Source organism: Apostichopus japonicus, chromosome 17 (genome assembly GCF_037975245.1).
Source record: "Apostichopus japonicus isolate 1M-3 chromosome 17, ASM3797524v1, whole genome shotgun sequence".
In the NCBI taxonomy this organism is placed as follows: Eukaryota; Metazoa; Echinodermata; class Holothuroidea; order Aspidochirotida; family Stichopodidae; genus Apostichopus; species Apostichopus japonicus.
In genome coordinates this window covers 20,687,360-20,707,608 of record NC_092577.1, presented here as the reverse complement: position 1 = coordinate 20,707,608, position 20,249 = coordinate 20,687,360, and the positions used below count along the sequence as shown (strand labels likewise).

The following is a 20,249-nucleotide window of genomic DNA, read 5'->3' as shown; positions in this document are numbered from 1 at the left end:
TAGTACTATCGTGACAAACCCTCAACATTGTACCATGGAATCTGTAGGAGAAGAAGCATTTTGCGTATTTCCACAAAATGGCCCATTACGGCCCACAGGTGACCTTTGACCCCAAATTTTGGACCAACCCTGATGGCCCTATACCCAATGGTCCTTGTGTCCAAGTTTCATGAAATTCCATCAAACACTGTGCAAGTGGGAGCGGTTTTACCAATTGTTGACGGATAGAGTGATAGACGCCGCACTGTAAATGGGATACTTTCATAGTCGTTTTATTAAAAATGTAGAACCTGTAATGTACAAAGGACATGATGAGCTTATATCAAAATATCTAGTTCATCTGCAGTGCTTCTCGTACTTCTCATATATCTTGATATCCCTTGTAGTTTCCATCCGGCTCGGGGAATGATGCACGTATTGCTGCCACTGCACATGCTGGAATGATGCACCTGTTCCTTTTCCCTGATCTTCCGTGACTCCAAGCTGTAAATGTTCTGTATGCGATGAACCTGTATTTTCTGTAGGGATAAAAATAAAGCCATATGTTTTTCTGCTGAAACCAAAAATTCTAAATTTGAGGGGTGGGGAGGGGTGTTGGTGGTCTCTTTTTGACAACTTTTCACACCCTTCAAGTTCCTGCCTTTTTTTACAAAAGGGCCCTTCCCTTTGGTACCCTTAGCAATTGCACAGTGGAGGGGGGGGGGAGACTTACTTGCTTCTCTACCCCTCTCCTCTTCCTATAATTCGAACAGTTTAATAATTTCGCTGGTGTGATTGAAGAAACTCCTATGGTCTCTTAAAATGGTTAATATAACTAAAATCCTTGACCAAACTTCGCCCCATATTGAGCAGTGCCATAGGCCAGTGACGTTGACATATATATCAGCATTAAAAGACAATACTGTACTAGTCTGTACACGTCAAAGAAAGTTGAAGTATCATACCTGTTGGGAAGTTGATTTGGTAATGCTGTGTCATCACCTCTCACATGTCTTTGCATTATGTAATTCGTTCTCAGCACTGTCCTATTCAAACAAAGAACAGGGAAGTCTGTGTGATTTGCAATGCAGTTGTTCGACTCAAAACCCATTTCATTGACACGGTCATTTAACGCTGACAAATCAGAGCAACACAAGCATTCCTTTGCCGTTGGCATCTTCATACACCCTCCACATATACACCAGTCCAAATTCGATAGTCTCGCATCGAGAGAGGAAGGTAGTTCAAGCACGGCGCAAACGTTTACACAAGCACCAACAGTACTGTCATGTGGATTAGCGGAACTGGTACTAGTGCTGTCACAAGGTCTTGCTCTCTGACGAACAAGTTGGAAAGTGTACGGCTGTGGTCCACATTCCATATTCCGATATTGTTTAAGCAATATATTTATCTTTTTCGTGTGTTACAAAGTGACTTGCTTTTCACTAAACTTTGTTGGAAATCATAAAAAGAAATTAAGATGAATAATTTACCAGCTTATATTTCTCGTAATCGCGAAGAAAATCTAGACTTCGAATGAACGTAACAGAGTGACCAAATGCAATAAATGCCGTAAATGTTACAAATGGCATATTTGCACTGTGCAACTTTCACGTCACAGGCTTGGTCGGCCTATTCAAAAATGTTAGCGGTTTCCAACGTCTGTCATTTCTACAAGAAGACGCAATAAAGATTGATATTTGTTGACGTGTTATTTTTAATTATTATGTATTAGGCGACCTTGATGCGTCGTAATTACGATTCACTTGTTGCCGGCCTGACCAAACGTTTTGGGTCACAAAATCAGACGGAATTTTCCGTGATCAGCCTTCAAGAATTAGCGCAGTATAATCTACAAGAGAGACCTTGGCAAAAGATAATTTTATTGATGCGGGGTATATATCGTCCAGAATGTTTAGACAACGCAATAAAAAAAAACAATTGAATTTGAAACGTTTCAACAGACGGAAAATCAGAGAAATAGAAGGTTACTTGTAGTGGTGTCAGCCCCCCCCCCCCCCTCCCTGAGAGGTACAAAGTAATTTAGACCAGGTTGTGGAGAAAATCCAAGACTGTTTAAATCGTTACAGAAGAGTCCCGGGAATTCGGGACAACAAATGTTACAACTGCAGAGGAGTTAGGCATTTTGCTCGTGATTGTCCAAAGCCAAAAGCATCTCATAACAATGGGACTAGAGCGGGAGGGAGCCCAGAGGGTTTGGTTAGCTGGGCAGGTAACCAATTGCCTTGTACATCACAATGTTCACTGTATGTGAAACCAGACGACTGACAAACCGGGTGTGGTGGGTGTTGCTGGGAGAGCAATTTTAAAGTCACCTAAAAGCTAACCTAGATCTGAGCTTTCATGGTTACCACATCAAAGAATGTACAATGCGTCAGGTATGGCCCCAAGAGCAACAAATGGCCATCGCCAGTAATTATTGGTGGTGGGGTACCCCTGTCAGTCATCAATAATTGACCCCTCACGGCTGATCTAGATCAGCTCATGAGGTAACCACTTGAAACCTACTGGAAAATGATGGTTAGGACTTCAGATGCAAGGGATGGGCATTGCCAATAATTATTATTGGTGGGGTACCCCTGCCAGTAGACTCCCAAAATGCCCCTCACCCATTGACCTAGGTCACCTCATGAAGTAGTTGAAAAATTATATGTAAGGGATGGGCATTTCCAGTAATTTATATTGGTGGGGGTACCCATGCTAGTAGACCCACAATATGCCCACATACTCATTGACATAGGTCAGCTCATGATGTAACCAGTTGAAACCTACTGGAAAATGATAGGTATCACTTCATATGTAAGGGATGGGCATCTCCAGTAATTTATATTGGTGGGGGTACCCCTGCTAGTAGACCCACAATATGCCCACATACTCATTGACATAGGTCAGCTTATGATGTAACCAGTTGAAACCTACTGGAAAATGATAGGTATCACTTCATATGTAAGGGATGGGCATTTCCAGTAATTTATATTGGTGGGGCCACCACTGCCAGAGTCCTTCCCCCCCCCCCTTATTATCCTAGGTGAACTAAGGGTGTAACCAATTGAAAACTACTGGAAAATGATAGGTATCACTTCATATGTAAGGGATGGGCATTTCCAGTAATTTATATTGGTGGGGCCACCACTGCCAGAGTCCCCCCCCCCCTTATTAACCTAGGTGAACTAAGGGTGTAACCAATTGCAAACTACTGGAGAATGATAGGTAGGACTCCAGATTTAAGGAGAGTCATTTTCAGTAATTTCCACTGGCGGGGTACCCCTGTCCATCTCCAACCACTGTCTCACATTATATTATAGCTCACACCCCAAGACTCCCGGAAACACCCCAGATACAGTGTAACCACTCATATGTGGCCTGAAATGACTGAATACAACCTGTGTGGTTATTCGGGAAGTATGTTCTTGACAGTCAACGTTCATTTCATTCAGCTGTTCTGAAGTGGTCCGTTCAAGTTACCGTAGCTTTACTAATGGCAAGATGATTGTGTGATTGAAACATGTCCAATCCAGTGGCACCAGCCTGTTTCCAGGGGGTCAAGGAAAAATATGTTATTCTGGTGAATGATTCACTGTTTGTGATTTTTCTTACCATACCAATTTCATGGGGAAAATTTGTGGGAAAAACCATAACAGTCAACTTGATTATCCATGGTAAGATTGTGATTCTTTACTTTAGGAACTTAACATATGGTGTTAGGTTCCATATTTATATACAAGTCTTGAATAGCATTACCCTGAAATTTTGGTGAAAATACAATGAAAGTTTTTTTTTCCTGATTAACTTTCAAACAATTAACCCGCATCCACCTGACTATATCTGAAAGGCATGCTTGGAGCTTTAGAGATACATCATTCCAGGACTCAAGGGCACCAAATTTCAAATATAATTGCGTATCATCAGCATAACAGTGATGGTTGATGTTATGGCGCTGAATTATTTCTCCAACTGGACGGGTAAACATACAATATATGAAAGGACCAAGTACAGATCCTTGTGGCACCCCAAACCTTAGCTGTTTCTCTTCAGATATAACATTATCAATTTGTATACATTGCATTCTGTCCCTAAAATAGGACTTAAACCATTTTAATGAGTTTGACGCAATTCCAAAAGTGTGTTAGGGACGATTAAATAAGATCTCATGATCAATAAGATCGAAAGCTGCCGATAGGTCCAACATGACCATTATTGTTTGGGACCTCTTGTCAAGAGCTGCAGCAATATCGTTATGTACTCTTAGTAGAGCTGACTCAGTTGAATGGTACTGGCGATATGCAGGTTGGAGATTATCATGCAAAGCATTAGCATTTAAGTGATGTTGAAGGCGTATTGCAACAACTTTTTGTAAAAGTTTGGATATAAAAGGTAAATTTGAAAACAGGACGGCACCTTTGATTCAATGACTGATTGGTTTATGATGGCGGTTATAATTGGCAGGAGTGCATCGACACATTGCTTCAATAGCCAGGTAGGTATAGGATCCAAGTTGCAGTACCTCTTCTTCGGTGGCAGGAGAGAAAGATTCTACAGGACAACCACCAAAAATACTATCGTCTGCTATTATGTCTACAGTGGGCGTGGCATCACAAGTATCATATTCCTCACGAATAGCTGCTACCTTGTTTATAAAGAAATCACCAAATTGATTACCAAGACTTTCAACACATGTGTTTGACGGGAATATGGCATCATTTGATACACCCATTAAGTCTTTGGTTAGACTGAAAAGTCGTCTTTGATCACTGCCACATTCCGCAATTTTGTTGCTATAACAGTTCCGTTTTTCTTGAACTAGAAGTTTATTAACAACTTTACATTGGTTCCTATAAATTTGCCAGTGGACAGTTAGACTACGGATGCCCGTAAGATCATTTTCAAGTGTCAATAGGCTCTCGTACTCTTATGAGGCGAATCGCCGATGTCATCTACTTATAGGCTGGACGATGGGAGATACCGTATATTATCAAAAGGTTTTTACAAGTTGACCCCTGCTGACCCTAAATGACCTTCGACATCCACCAAAAACGACAGGCTTTTTGTACTTAATGTGGTCAACCTACACATGAAATATGAAATCAATCCAAGCTTCGCTTCTTGAGATATGTTTACAAGCATTTCACTATTTGACTCCTGGTCACCCAAAATGACCTTTGACCTACACCAAAAACAATAGGCTTCGTGTACTCAATGTGGTACTTCTACATACAAAATATGCGATAAGTCCAAGCTTTGCTTGTTGAGATATCACGTTTACAAGCTTTTCACTATTTCACCCCTGGTGACCTTAAATGACCTTTCACCTACACCAAAAACAATAAGGTACTCCTATGTACCAAATATGAGAACTGTCCAAGCTTCCCTTCTTGAGATATCACAAACGCACACACACACATATACACACGCATGATTGCAAAGAACGGCACAGAAGTTTTGTAAGCTTCATTTCTATCTTGAATTTCAGATACAGAAAAACGAACACTTTGATACACACCTATGAAAGTTGTAACTTTCTAGAGATTTGGTGTTCATTTTCATTTACCATGGATTTGGAATGGATGTTTGTTGGAAATGAAGGTACTGAGGACAAGCACTTGTCATGTGATCATGATTACTCGTGGCTTTTTAACGAATGCAGACTCGGAAAACAAGCGCCTTCGTGGAAGTCCTCTTGTTTCTTCCACCTATCCAGAAGCAGTTGGAGCCGCTGCTAATTTTATCAAGCAAAATGGCTTCCAAGCAGATGTTCGCAGACGCGACGCTCCTTTAGGAGTTTTGGTGTGTCATTAAAGCCAAATAGCGAACCACTAATGAACGCTGTTCTAGTTTTGAAGAAGAACGGTATCAGCAAAAGTACAGTGCGGCGATGGACGAAGGCACCAATTGCCAGTCGATCTGGAGCTCAACCTTACCAAGGACTGATAGACGCAAAAGTTCCCTCAAAACGTAATGACTTTAGAGACGAAAATAGTGATGACCATTATCACCGGGCAGTAGTGAAATATTTGAGGGGAATGTGCTTCCGCTCCGAATGTGTCGTTTACTCAGAGTATGCGATAACATGAACAAACTTAAAGTAGGTACCCTCGCTGTATCAGTTAAATCGTATATATCCGGACGTGGATAAACCCAACTACAAGGACCATGATTTCCCCAACCCATGATACTTACTTATTCCTAGTGGATATATGAAACTTACACCAAAAGTGGAAAAATTACGAAGACTCGATCGGGAGGGATCACGTTGAGTACCCTGTGACAGGACCTTTACATATTGTATTGCGTGCACAACCTATTGCCAAGGCCACAATAGAAACACATATTAATGACTTAAAACCACTTCCGAAGGATGATGTAAGGTGCGGTGCGGTCAGTTGTTTGCCGTTTTAATTGCTGATGGGGGCCGGACTGGAACATTACGTCACCGCTTACCCAAATAGCGTGTATAAGGTTATGGAGAAACCGTGGTCTACACGGTTTAGTACTGACATCTTTTTCCACAGGAAATTCTGCCTTAAACCCGATTGAGCACGCATGGGCACCTGTTTCCAACCTTTTAACAGGGGTAACACTTCCCGATAAAGTTGCAGGGTGAATTGCTGCCTCCCTGTAAGCAACGAAAAATGGCAGAAGCCGAACGAAAAGCTAAAGAAGCAATTGTTTTTAACGAGGCAATGGCTCGAGTGTGCCAGTATTTGCATGGGAAGCAATTCGACGGACACGAGATCCACTGTAGCTACATGGCATGCGATGCCCCCCGAAGTGGGTTCACGGACCGTGAACAATTAAGACAGGCCATTAGGAAATATTGAAAAACAATTACTAGATGAAATAGAAGTGATTATGCCTTCACAGTGAAACACATGGACCGTCGACTTGCTAGCCTAACTTTTTGGAAATGTCAAGAAAGAAACTGTGAGCACTGTACTTTTGCAGCCTGTCAAATGTGTAGAATGTGACCAACTGTTTAAGACCCAGGCGAATTTCCCCTCCCCCATTGTCTGTGAGAAACATGATGGGCATTTCATTTCTTTCTTTGGAGTACCCGAATCACGGAAGGGGCACTTTTGATCTTGATCCTGAAATGGCAATGCCCAAGTATAATGATCTCGGACTCGGACGGTGCAAGTTTTGCGCTTACTCATTTGGATCAAAAGCGGACATGGAAAGACACAAAAGATTGATTCACTCCAAGAAAGGACAAAACAAAAAGAAGAAGCGGTGAAAAGGACTTGTAGACTTCCACAAATGCCCTACGCTGTTATTACATAATGGAAGCGAACCGCTTGTCAAGCAGCTTTCCCGCACAAACGTATTTTTTTTTCGAATACTTCATTTTTCATCCTATTAATTTAGGCTTTCATGATACATGTAGGCCATAGCTAGATATGGTTTTTGTGTTCAGGCAGCCATTCCGAGCAAGGGCCAGGAAAAGTTGCCAGTTTTATTTCGCAATCATCTTTCCACTCTTTTGTAAAACTGCCAATAATGTCATCCCTTTCTCTTGTAAGAAAAAAAAACCATTGAAATAGTAAGCAAAAGTAAGTTCACAATATTGTAGTCGCGGAGAGTAATGGCACTATCCCAAGAACAGCTTGTTGTCAAAATTGCACCATCATCACGCAGTTCCCTTGTCAGTGCTCTTTCTATGACTCAATAACCCCGACATGTGCCCAATGAATTCCGTTTTATTTCCATGCTATCCCTTCGTACGGTCGACCGCTAACTTGTTTGCGGGCAATAAAGAAAATCGCAACGCCGATTTTTTGGGGCGCTTTTCACCTTTATTCGGAGGCTAGTATCGCCCGTGACATAACCCGAAAAAAATATTGTTCCCCCAATAAGTTAGGTCCCCCCCCACACACACGGTAAAATACAGGTTATATGGGGTCATATACTAGTTGCAATAAAATTAGATCGGTGATTTAAGAAATATTTCTGTCTGATCATAACCTTTTTTTTTTATCACTACCGCAACTGAAGCAGAAGTTGACCCTAGCGGTAGTCTGTTGGGCCAGAAGCCAGTTGAAATGCCGTCGGCTCGTTTGAAAACCCTCCCCAATGCCAGGTTCGACTATAGCTACTGTAGTTAAAATGACATGACTACGGCCAACATCCACGATTTTGGCGCGGGTTTTACCTCTTCAACCAACTCCCTCTTTCAACCATATAAGTTTTTATAACAGAAAATTTAACTACAGAAAATTCGCGCCCAAAATTATTGGGCTAAAATATACGGCTAAAATTTACGCAGCTTGTTGCGCAGAAGTATACATAGCACTAACTGCAAGCTTGCTTGTATAATTTATTTACAGAGACAATCACAAGATGTACTGTGCTGATTTGATTGGATTCTAGTCCGCAACAAGTTGTTTGCAAATATTTTTGCAGTATACCTACTTGCAAACCAAACTTGTTCTAGAAGGGGAATTCCTTGTAACGTTACAGATATTACGGCTGCACAAAAATAGTAACGTTAGGCTGTTATGTCAATTTCGAAACGAAACCGTCATAATGTCACTAGTGTCGTTCCACGAACGATCACGATACATGCTGAAGTTATCAGTTTGATGATTTTATGTTTCTAACGCTTTACCGGGCCATTTTCATTCCTGCCGGTGAAAGACTTGCCATCGCGGGAATTTGCGAGCATGTTTCAGTGATCGAATAATGAAGTTAGTGTAACAGTTGCATGCATGGAAGTAGAACGGTTTTCATTTTCAAGTTACGCTCACCCTCGGCTAAATTGGGTCACAGAAATAACCCTTGTAACTGGCATGTAGAGATCAATTTTTTTCAATAATATACGAGCTGTCTACACGGTATTTTTCTTTCAACTACTTTATAGCCAACTTCAACTTATGAATTTAAACACGTTTGAACGAAGCCAAACGCTGCAGAACGGTACTGCATACAAACGAACGCAAACAGATGCCTCAGAACGGAGAAAAAGTTGCCAAAGAAAAGCTGTACTATTTAACAAAAGTGTTGCGGATTCAAACGAACGCTTCCGAATGGAAATAATGTTCCTTTGTTATGCATCACTTTTGTGTAACTAAGCGGATTAAATTCTTGACGTAACAAACGAACGCATCGGAACGGGGACCCTTTTAGCCGCCCGTTCGGATGCGTTCAACATCGTTCCAGGGTGGATTTATGCATGCATTTGAACGAGTTCTAACTCAGCAGCACGCAAATTAACGTACGTATTTTGGACGTGTTCCCTAATTTGTTCTGGAATGAAATATTTATATATGTATATATAGATCTCAATCTTAAAGGCGGTACCAGCCTAAGTAAACGGGGGGGGGGGCAACCTTAAGGGCAACATTGATTTTGAAGGGGGGGGAGGAAAACAAGGTGTCCCATTTTTCTGCGAGTAAAATGGCTTACAGGCAAAGTTGTGCTATCAATTTACTAAATTTACATGTACCTCTAAATTGAGTACCAGAACAAGCTTCCCGACCTTAGGTGACCTTTTCAACGTAATTTTGACTTAACCTATGAATTTTCAGTAGACTACTAGGACATGTTCAAAAATCATGGCTTTTTACGGAAGCGTAGAAGGGACATTGCAACTTGACAAAACGGCAAATATCTGCAAATTGATGAGTTCACGAGATTGTAACGTGACAAAATTGAGAAAATTGACGTTAACGAGATAACGGATCTCGTCAATGCATAAATTTCTGCAAATTGACGAGTTGCACAGTTGCTACTCGCGATTGATGATAATATAGCGGAGTTTAACAAAATGTCGGACACCGATCGTTTAGAAATCTGAGTTATTTATGGAAAACATGGCCGGAAGGCATCTGTACCTAGTAAGCCTAGTCACACCAAAGTGTAAAATAGTTATCGGCTGGGGAAGATCAGTCTCTTGATGCATCAACACCTGCACTTCAGCCAGGCTAGAAAGCTGCGTCAAAAATAGCTTGTGGTTAAAATGGAGAAAGTACGTCGATTCATCAAATAAAAGAAGTAAAATTTATAGGAGGAGCAGCTGCACTGGACACAAGGCCCCGGACTGTAAAAGCCATGTTATGGTAAGAGTTTTGTTTTATTAATGTCAATTACGGATATTGATTCTGTACTGATATCCAGTGTATCGAAAGTAAAATCTAAGATAAAAGATATCCAACCGGAAAGGAAAGGATGATTATGTTTCATTGTTTTCCTAATTATACTGTAAAATAGTAAACCGTGTGTTTTTCTCATCTCAAAAACCGCAGTATTTGAGGAAGGCTAGAACATAATATTTCTAAAGAACTTGTGACAACAGCTTTATAGTGATATTGAACTTCAAGAGCGGATCTTTCTAAAATACTTTGATAGTGACTGGGAGCAGTGGGTGGATCTCACTTCAATCTTTCAAAGTTGAGAATTGAAGTAGGTGAGTACACACTTATATTAATTTCTGAAGTCAAGAGAACCAATTTTTCTCAAAATCAATCGGTGAATGTAAATAATATTGCTGTAAACAAAGTTTCCAATTAACTACTGCATCTGCTACAGTACAGACAAAGGGGATCATGATGTCAATATATTATGACGCAACAATACATCAGTATGAGATACGATCTGAAAATTTGCCATCCGCATTATGACATGTCACATATTGAACGCAGTAAGCTCACTGTATGCAATTGTGGCAATCTATGCTCGAGGTATATTGTGTATATATATGAAACCAAAATTATTAGTAGCTACTACTAATTAACCATACATTTATAGTATTGCTTTTGCATTTTAATTTTATTTTCTAACATATATTACAAAACTAATTCAATGATCTGTTAGTACTGACCTGCATTGTATGTTATAATATCTTGAAATGTAGATCTTAGGCAATACATACAGTAGATACATATTTTAAATGTCTTTATTGTCTCTATTTTTCACAGTACAAGAAGATGACCAGCCCGGAACTTCAGGTAACGTTTCCCTCTTTCCTTCTTCAATTGAAGGAAAAAATATGTAACCTCTTTACTTATGAAGTTTCAACAGCTGTTTCCAACTTAACTAGACAGCAATCTTAGTGTTTTCCTCTTAGGAACCACTTCAGGTCCTACTCTTAATAAAGATTCCCTAGCAGGGAAAGGAAAGTGTATGTGTGTGTATTCCAATGGAAACAAATCATTATGTTGCAATACTTGAATGTGTAAATTTCGAAGTATCGAGAGACCCTTTACCACAAAATGTGTAATTCATGGTCACATCATTGTTAGAAGCGGGTGGCACAGCATAACCATGCACAAATTTGCAATCATTCGCCTTACATACTGCACTGTAAACAATTTTGCCTTACTTCGCGTACAAAAGAGTGCGAATCTGGTGTTCATTGTTGAATTGCATTAACCGGTAGAAGCGAAGAATTCAAGTCAATCGCCTTTCGAGTATAACAAACCTCTGATGACGAAACGAGCTGCAAAAACTACTGTACCAGTAGCTACAGTTATTGCCTGCTACAAAGCTGACTGACCAATGGAACCTTAAAGAGTTCAGCCCTTCTTTCATTTACATATTTCATGGTGAGGAGACCATGTTAAAACATAATGCTAGGGCATAACATGGTCTTCACACCATAAATTTGTCTTTTTATTAATATTTTGTATATTTTCCATCTACTTTGCATCTTGAGATAAATTTCATATGATGGTCATTACCATCATTATATGCATATCTTGGTACATTTGTTTCATCTCATTGTATATTTTATATTCTTACCTCTTCTAGCATCAGTTGCAAAACAAAAGCTGGCTGAGGTCATGGAAATTTTGAGGGGTGCACTTAAAAAAAAAATCTGTCAGTTGTACTTGATTATTCAGTCAATCTTTTTCATCTTGCCTGGAGTTTTGCCCATAGAACAGACAATGGCAAGTAAACCTGTATGTTGTAGTCCGTCTGCAATAATTGAGATGGCTTACATGCTTAGTATTTTAGCATCCCTTAAATGTTTATGGTTCAGTCACTGTTAGTTAGTACCTTTAGACATGGCTAGATAACCACTTGCTAATTCCTCTGAAGTGCTTTGCCATTTTAAATGCCTCTTTCGAAGAGTATTTGCTTGGAACTGTATACTGTAGTGTGAATATAGCATTGATCATGTAAGCTGACATGATGAATGATGTTATAGCTAAATACCAAAATATGGGAAGGAGTTTCAGTTTGTAGCAGATCTTCTATTTGAGTTTTATTATGAAAGTTCCATTGCTTAAGGTTGCAGGAGGGTAAGGTTGGATTATCAACAATGTTGTTTCTTGAAATCTTTTCTTTTGAAGCTTCTCCTGGACTATCTTCATAACTATTAAAGCAACATTGACATAAGAAAGAGGAGTATTGTAAGTACAATTATCTGTTTGAACATGTGGCTGAAAATGTTTACAAGGCAATAATGAGGCTATTTATATAGATGGGCTACATTCTCAGGCTCCTCGAATGAACCCCTGCAGCTGTCACATTTAATCTTCCTACAAGTAATATAAAAAGGTAAAAATAAGCTGCCAAGATGACATTCAAGAAAACTGCATTTGCGAAGTTCTTTTCACTTCGATCAGTCATGTAACAAAGAATGAAATTCCCCTTTTGAGTCAGTTAACTTCCACGTACCTTTATGTGCGCAAATATTTACATATCGTTTAATACTTTCAATTTGGTTTGATTTCTTTTAGGGGCACAACCAGGAAAGGAAGGAAAAAACAACTATTAAAGTTAAACTGGGCTGACTAACTTCAAGTCCCAAATGAAAGCATGTGTGTATATATAAAAATATACGTGTATATATGTATGTATACGTGTATACATGTATGTACACGTGTGTATGTGTGTACTCACCGTTACATTAATTGTGGAGCCAGACACTGAAAACACATATAGCAATGTGGGGCAGCAATAGCAATTATGGGACCACTGCCTGGTCCCACAATTTATAACCTATAGAACCCTATTCCATCTTCTGAGTGATCATCTTCATGAATATGCATGGTGGCAAAAATTCTGTATGTTTTCTCATTGTGTCTTTTTGTGTGGAAAAACAATACTCTAAATACACACTAATTTGGATGAAGGGCTATTGTGAATAGCGCCCTCAAAAAGTATTGCATAATGCTGTCAAACAGTTGTGAGAGGAAACACATATATACTCACCTCCACAATAATATTGGGACCAGTAACTTGGTACATTATATCTCTCACTCTTACAATTGTTGTTTTCTTTATTTGCCAGCTGATTAACTCTCATTAGTTTGAATGATCTTCTGCCAGGCCTGTACAGGATATTCTTACTTAATATTTCAATGAAAGCAAATGTCATGACCAACCTCAGAGGACTATCTAGTAGTCCTACTGTACGTGTCATTGTAGCTGTTGGTGTCATTGTAGCTGTTGGTATACACTACTGGCTTAAGAAGTACCACACTACAGTACAGAGGAGTTCAGTTCAGTTCTCGTGGAGTGCGGACGTGTTTTCGGCTGCTCTCCACCTTTCGTTGACCACACATTTATTGTGTTTTTACGTTGGCCCTTCATTAGTTTACAGTTTGTTTTAGTGAAGTTTGTGTGTTTTTGGTTTGTTTCGTTTTGGTTTGTTTTGTAGGTGCGTGGCTTTGCCACACCCCTAGCTGTCATGGCGGCTAGCCGTAAAAGCAAAATCGTATTGTTGAGTTTTTCGGGGGAGGCTAAGGTCGTCCCCGTACAAGTTTTTTCAGTTTTGCGTTCTGTTGGTTTAAAGGTCCCTGGAGAGGTTGACGCGCTTCAGCGTAAACCTCTCCGGGGTATGAATTCTTTTCATGTACGGTTTACCTCGGAGGCTGCCCGCGTCCGAGGCGTCTATGTGTTGGAGGGAGTTGGGGGACTGAAGGTCACACCGTATGACAGTTCGGTGTGGGTGACAGTCCTCCATCTCCCTCTGGACATGTCTGAACAGGTTGTTGTGCGGACACTGGGGCGTTTTGGGAAAGTGACCGGCTACGAGGAGCCGGAATTCCTTGAATGTAAAGGTGTCAAGACCGGGACTAGACGAGTTAGAATCGAACTCAAGTCCGATATCTCCTCTACCTTGTGGGCTAATGGGCACAGGGCCCACATTGCATACCCGGGCCAGCCTCGCACTTGTTGGAGGTGTGGGCTGGAAGGGCACGAGGCCAGGTTGTGCCCGAACAAGCGGTGTAGCCGCTGTTTACAGGTTGGGCATACCCTGGCCGAGTGTAAAGGGGATATCGTTTGCAACTCGTGTTGGAAAACGGGCCATCTCGCCCGTTTATGCCCAGACCGCTCATACGCCGCGAGAGTGGCTACGGGCGTGGTTGCAGCGGTCCCTGTCCCGGCCTCTGACACCGTACCACATGATGATCCTGTCATCGCCCCAGTGTCCGACACTAGCGCCCCGATGGAGGCTTTGTTCCCCCTTTCGTGTCCGACCTCTCCCCTGATCGAACTTACCGAGACTGCCAGCCTGCCCACTGAGGCAGAGCAGGACAAAACGGCGGAGATGGTACTAGCGGAGTGGCACGCGGCGCAGGATGCCGCTTGTACTGGTTCACCGGTAGCTACGCCCGCTATCGGTGATACTAGTCGGGCCCCGAGTCAACCGGCCCAAGAGACATTAAGTGGCCCAGATACTGACTCGCCAATGGAGGACTGCACTACAGCCTTATTAGTTGTGGCTAAGGAGTCCTCCGATTGGTTTGATGAGACAAAACAGGCCACTGATCTCATTGACTCGAGTGGCCCTTCCACCCTACCCGCAGCCGCTTCCGCTAAACCGGACACGATGGTCGCTAGTGGACCTCCTGTTCCTGACAGGGAGGTCCACTCGATCAAGGTTGACGAGGAGTTAAGAACTCTGCTCTCTCGTAAGAAAAGGGGAATACTGTTAGAGGCTTGAAAAGACCCGTATTGGGAAAATTTCGCAGGTAATGCGCAAGCCTGTCGTCTGCTATCGGGACGGCGTACCCCGGATGAATTTTGGAGTTAGTTAGTTGTTTGTGTGGGGTGGGGGGTTTGTGTGGTCCTTACATAATATGGGTTGGGGGTTTTCTGTTTGTGGTTTGGTGTTGGGTTTTTGGGGCTGGTTTGTGGAGATTTATTGTTTTGGTTCTGTTAGCCTTTGGGTCCGTGTCCTTTTCACGTCACGTTAAACGCTATATTTTATACATTTGTGGGTAAGTGAGAGATTTCTGTTTGTGGGTTTTCAGTTGGGTTTTTGGTGCTTGTTAAACAGACTGGGATTGTTTTTGGTTTTGTTGACCTTTGGTCCGTGTCCGTTTCTTTGCACGTAAAAAGCACAGAAGTACCACACTACAGTACTTATACTCTCAATGTACCTGCAAGCTAGAAGCTGTTATTTTTCAGGGAATGTGTCATAGCAAGTGAGTATGTAGGCATGTTTTTTTTTCATTAGTGTAAAATTAACCATTTAGTTCTTATAACTATATTGAACTTTGATACTGGTATTACAGTTAAAATATTACCAGCAAGTCAAAAATCGCCATGCACCAATGCCCGAAATTTCAACTTCAAAATAAAATATATATATGTAGTTTTGCTGTAAAACAATTTTGTCATGGAAGTGGATCTAGACTTGTTTGGGGTTAAAATAAACCATGAAAGCATGCATTATTAAAGATGATCAAAGACTACGCTCATGAATTTCTTGATTGGGGTATTTCACGGCCACTAGGTAAATATAGATGGTCATGACCATACTTGCATTGTTCTTGTGAAGACCAAACGGATTTGAATTTCAGTAGAGTAGGGGTTTCGGTGGGAAAAATGTCAACATAAGAATCAATTGTCAGCCATTCACACATATACTGCATATTTTGTCTTGGATCATCCAAATTTCATCAGAAAATACACAAAAATCGAAACTAGAAATAACACAAAAATGACACTTGCATGTGTATCACAGAATAACAGTAAAGGACATATAATGATATCGAATGTTGTCCATTCATAGAATCTGCAAGTTTAATTTTGTTTCACATTTATGTGACACAGTGCAATTTCGATCATTATGGAGTAAGATGCTGGGGAACTTTCAATGTCTCGTCATAACTGCTACAGAACATGTTTGGATTTGGGTTACCTCAATGAGTGGCCCTGTCCCGATCTTTTTTTCTTTCTTTTTCTGGGGGGGGGGGGTTGGGTGTGCAAGGCAGGGATCAACCTACTACTGAACCATTTGTCCTATTTAAATGTAACCCTTTCAGAATTCTATGATCTATGAATGAACAGATTGGAATTAAAACAAGAACTCCCAAGTTCTTTCTTCAGCAGTACCATATAAGGCATGGAAAAGTTGCCACTCATGGGGAAATGTATGTATGGGTTGTATGGTTTGTCTCTTGTATAAATGCCTTTTCTTCCCCATACACAACCACTTTTCCAATTATATGTAGTGAAAGTTCAAATAGATTATGGTAAGTACTTATATAATGAATAAAGGAAAACTTCTAAAAGTTATTTTTGTTCGTGTGTGTCTGAAAAAGCAAATGAATCATTCATCCTCATTTTGTTATGCATGAATGGCACACCTTATCCTAGGCTAATTCCTTACTTGCACAGTTTAAAATTAGCTGGCCCTATTTCAGTATTTCTTTAGTAAGGAAATACCAATTGCTTGAGAACCACTGATAGCTATGTGCTGAAGTTACTTTGTTCTTAATACACAATTCACTCATTCTTCAATGTGCGTCTCATTCTTAATGGAGGATATACATATGGGTATGGGTAGTTTTAAAACGCATTTCCCATAACTCTATGTTCAGAATGTCCTTCCAAATATGCTATCATTATTTGTGCCACATGCTGTATGTCCATTAACCTCCACATTATGCAACAGTTTACGGTATAGCAACATATATATTGACCTGCAACTACAGAGTGAATTCTTGAATCATTTTATTGTAAGTCATTATTAGAGTTGTAAATCTGCTCAATAAAGAAATTGAAGGGAGCAGTGACCATATAATTTTGTGTGAAGTTTTCTGTGAGAGAAAATGTTAAAACATACATCCATTTCAGTGGATTGCAAATTAGACTGCGATTGTTCAGCTGCTTATTCTTGCACTACATTTACTGACATTGCGAACACCCCAGCTCTTCCACGTACATGTAAAGGCAAATATGCACAACTCCTTTGAACACAACTGGAGTTGGAAAGAGAAATTTTGATCATGTGCTTCATCAATAAATGTGTGCTTAAAATTCTCTAAATCTACATTATATGCATCCCGTTGGGAGGTTTAAGACCTCAACAATTAATTGTTGCACAAGTGTATGCAGTGCGGTAGCTGAAGGGCGCAGGTCCTTTTTCTTGTCTTTGTGGGATGGTGGGGCCGTTTGTTCATGGGTGGGGGTCTTTTTCGCTTGAATATTGGCTTTAGTTTGCTCATTGTTTAGTGCGGCTTGGCCATGACGTTTTGGTTCTAGCTAGACGTTTCACATAAAAAGCACAACTGCATGTGGAATTTTACATTTAGACTTCCCCATGAACTGCTTTTCACACCCGTATAATCTGGATTGCTGTAGCTATACAATGCTTTGAATTGATGTAACTGCTTACTGCCAGTCTTGTTTAATCTTGATCATAAATTGTTTACAAAAAAACGCCCAATTGTGATGTATCCAAGGAGTTAACACAATAAGACTTACACAGTAAAAGCCAGATATTACATAAAAAGAATGTGCAAAACAAAGCAGACAACATTGGGCTTACACATTTTACTGTAAAAATTTATTTTGTGCACAATATGCAGGTGTGTACGCAAATGTTTTACCCGAAGGGTGCGACTTATATTGTGAATATTGTGACCAATGCCAAGCTGAGTGAGCACAGCAGGGGCTCACACTGCACAGGTGTGGTCCAAGCATATATGTTTAAGCATTTGCGGGATTTGATGTACGAAAGTGAGGGGTGGGGGAAAGACTTTGCAATCCTGGCACTGTCTTTGTGTGTTTAGGAATTCTTATTTTTAGTAAATGTTTTCTTCAATTTTTGTCAGTGACTTTTAAAGAGGAGAAATCGGACATCAGGAGACTGTCTGTTTTATTAACTCTTGCTTTGCGCATGTGGTCTTGGGTCCAGGGGCCTGCCCAGTTTCCCTGTAATAGAAGTTATATGGTTCAGTACAGAAATTAGCACCATCCGTATATGACCGACCGCTATATTTTCCCCTTTGATACCATGATGATCATGTAGTTAATCTATACAACCATCATGTTAAATTACCTAATGATGATATAATTGACCTCCTTATCCTATTTTTATTTTTCCCCCATTATTTTCTTTTCCTCCTTTCCCTTTTGTTTGCATTCCCTTTCTTCCTTCTTCCTATTTTTCTTTTTCCTTATTTAAGGGGAGGGGGCTCTCCAAACGCCCCCTCCCCCACCCATTATACAGGATTGAAAATGTATCTTCTTATTTGTTACTAGCGGGGTACAGAGGTGAAAAAGCATTTTGAGCGTAAAATCTTGTCATAGTGCAAAACAATGATAATTCCACCAAAGAACTAGTAAAGTCAATGGCATGTCTTTGCTTATAGGGGCAACTTCAAAGCATTACAGTGTGAGAATCAGAAGGCTTGTTCAATATTCCAATGGTTCTTTCACAAAAACTTAGTTATATATCAGCAATGAAATAATACAAAATAACTACGTTCTTTCTAAACAGGTATAAAGATTAACTATGATCCATGTATTGTTATTATGATATATGATTAATAAATCATCCTTCTTACAGTGTGACGTAAAATAAAGAAGTTTTTTTCGCACAAACATGTATACCCAAAACTCGGTGAAGTTTGAAAAGCTACCATATTGGAAAATCTTTTGTTGCTTTCTGCATTGTCTTATAGGACACCTTATTTGTGAAAATTGTTTGACAATTAATAATAGGCAATAAAATCTTACTCAATATAGTTACAGCGCGACCGTTACAGCGTGACAATTCAAATGTCACTTCAATGGTGCTTTGAAGTTACTTACAGTATATCTTTCTGATGGTCCCTTGCATCAGTCTTTGATCTTAGATGTGGAAATTTGTTAAAAATCCATTTTTGTTAAAATACATTAATCGGGAAATAAAAATTGAAATTAGCATAGAGTTACAGCGTGACACACAACAGGCAATTTCAAAATTACTAATATTTTATAATGTCAATATAACATAAAAATGACTTGATCAAAAGATAACTTGACAATTTATGTTCCCTTAAAATAGATCACATAGCATATCCGGAAACGTATGTATACAGTAGCTGAGTTCAATGAAGAAGTTGGAATGGTGCTACCAGCTTTCAAAAAGAGTGTCAACTATAATTAACAATATGTTATATTTTCCCTGTGTCTATTGTTTCTCATTAGTCATTTAAGAAGGTGAGCTGATATCTCACATTTGAAAGCTAAATCACTTTATAGGCAACCTCAGTTGAGAAGGGTTGGTGCCAGAGGAGGGGGGTGTGTTTCAATCATGTTTGGGAATAGGACACTACAGTGCAAAGTTTGTGTGTATATCCAATGTGATGTCAGCTGTAACGTCACGGCGTACGTGACAGACTTTAATTAGTCATTAATGAAGGCAAGTCAGATGAACTTAAAATGTGCTTGTGTTTAATGCTTTTCGATGTCCTACAGTAGGTTTGGAAGCAAACTTCATTGCAAATTATTGTCTTTCAAAGGAATAATTAAAAAATCATCCAAATTTACCCATACAGCGTGACATATTTTTCCAAATTCTAATTACATCATTGAACAGTAATGAAGTATGTTACACAAATGTCAAGCCCATGCTTTGGATCTCTAGGCTTAAAAAATCATGCACCCATTCAGGTGTTATAATTTCATCATGTATATAAATGTATTTAGTATCAAACTTGACAACGAATAATTTTATTAATGTTGCAATTAAAATTATGCTAATTAAATATGCAAATTTCAATATATAAATGACATGTACATAGTATTTTCGCGTCTTACCTTTAATTTTAAATTTTCGGAGTCATGTCTTGTTTTGCTTGAAACTGCCCTTAGACTTGTTGCGGCTGACATTCCTTAGTTATATATGCTAATCACATGAAATTGCCCTCAATTAAGTCCATTCAACTCCCAAATTTCAAGTTAAGTACAGTATTGTTCGCTTCAAGCTAACTTGAAATAGCTAGATTCGTCTTGTAGTACCTCATTATCAATAAAACCTCCCTAAGAGGCACAGGCCAAAATTATGTCTAATTGTAATTATGAGG

At 39.8% G+C, this 20,249-nt stretch overlaps 1 protein-coding gene across 1 annotated transcript; it reads right to left on the bottom strand.

Moving 5' to 3' along the window:
* Positions 1-361: 361 nt before the first annotated feature.
* Positions 362-1,360, bottom strand: LOC139954708 (uncharacterized). Its single transcript, XM_071954629.1, has 2 exons — positions 945-1,360; positions 362-518 (listed from the first exon to the last, which is right to left on the bottom strand). Exons 1-2 carry the CDS (start codon positions 1,358-1,360, stop codon positions 362-364), a joined length of 573 nt encoding a protein of 190 aa, XP_071810730.1.
* Positions 1,361-20,249: the final 18,889 nt, after the last annotated feature.

Bases quoted from the DNA above. Each gene is read 5' to 3' on its own strand.
- LOC139954708 (XM_071954629.1), bottom strand. From the start codon at position 1,360: ATGGAATGTGGACCACAGCCGTACACTTTCCAACTTGTTCGTCAGAGA. The intron at 519-944 runs GTATGATACTTC...TTATCCCTACAG, and splicing joins CCAAATCAACTTCCCAACAG to AAAATACAGGTTCATCGCAT.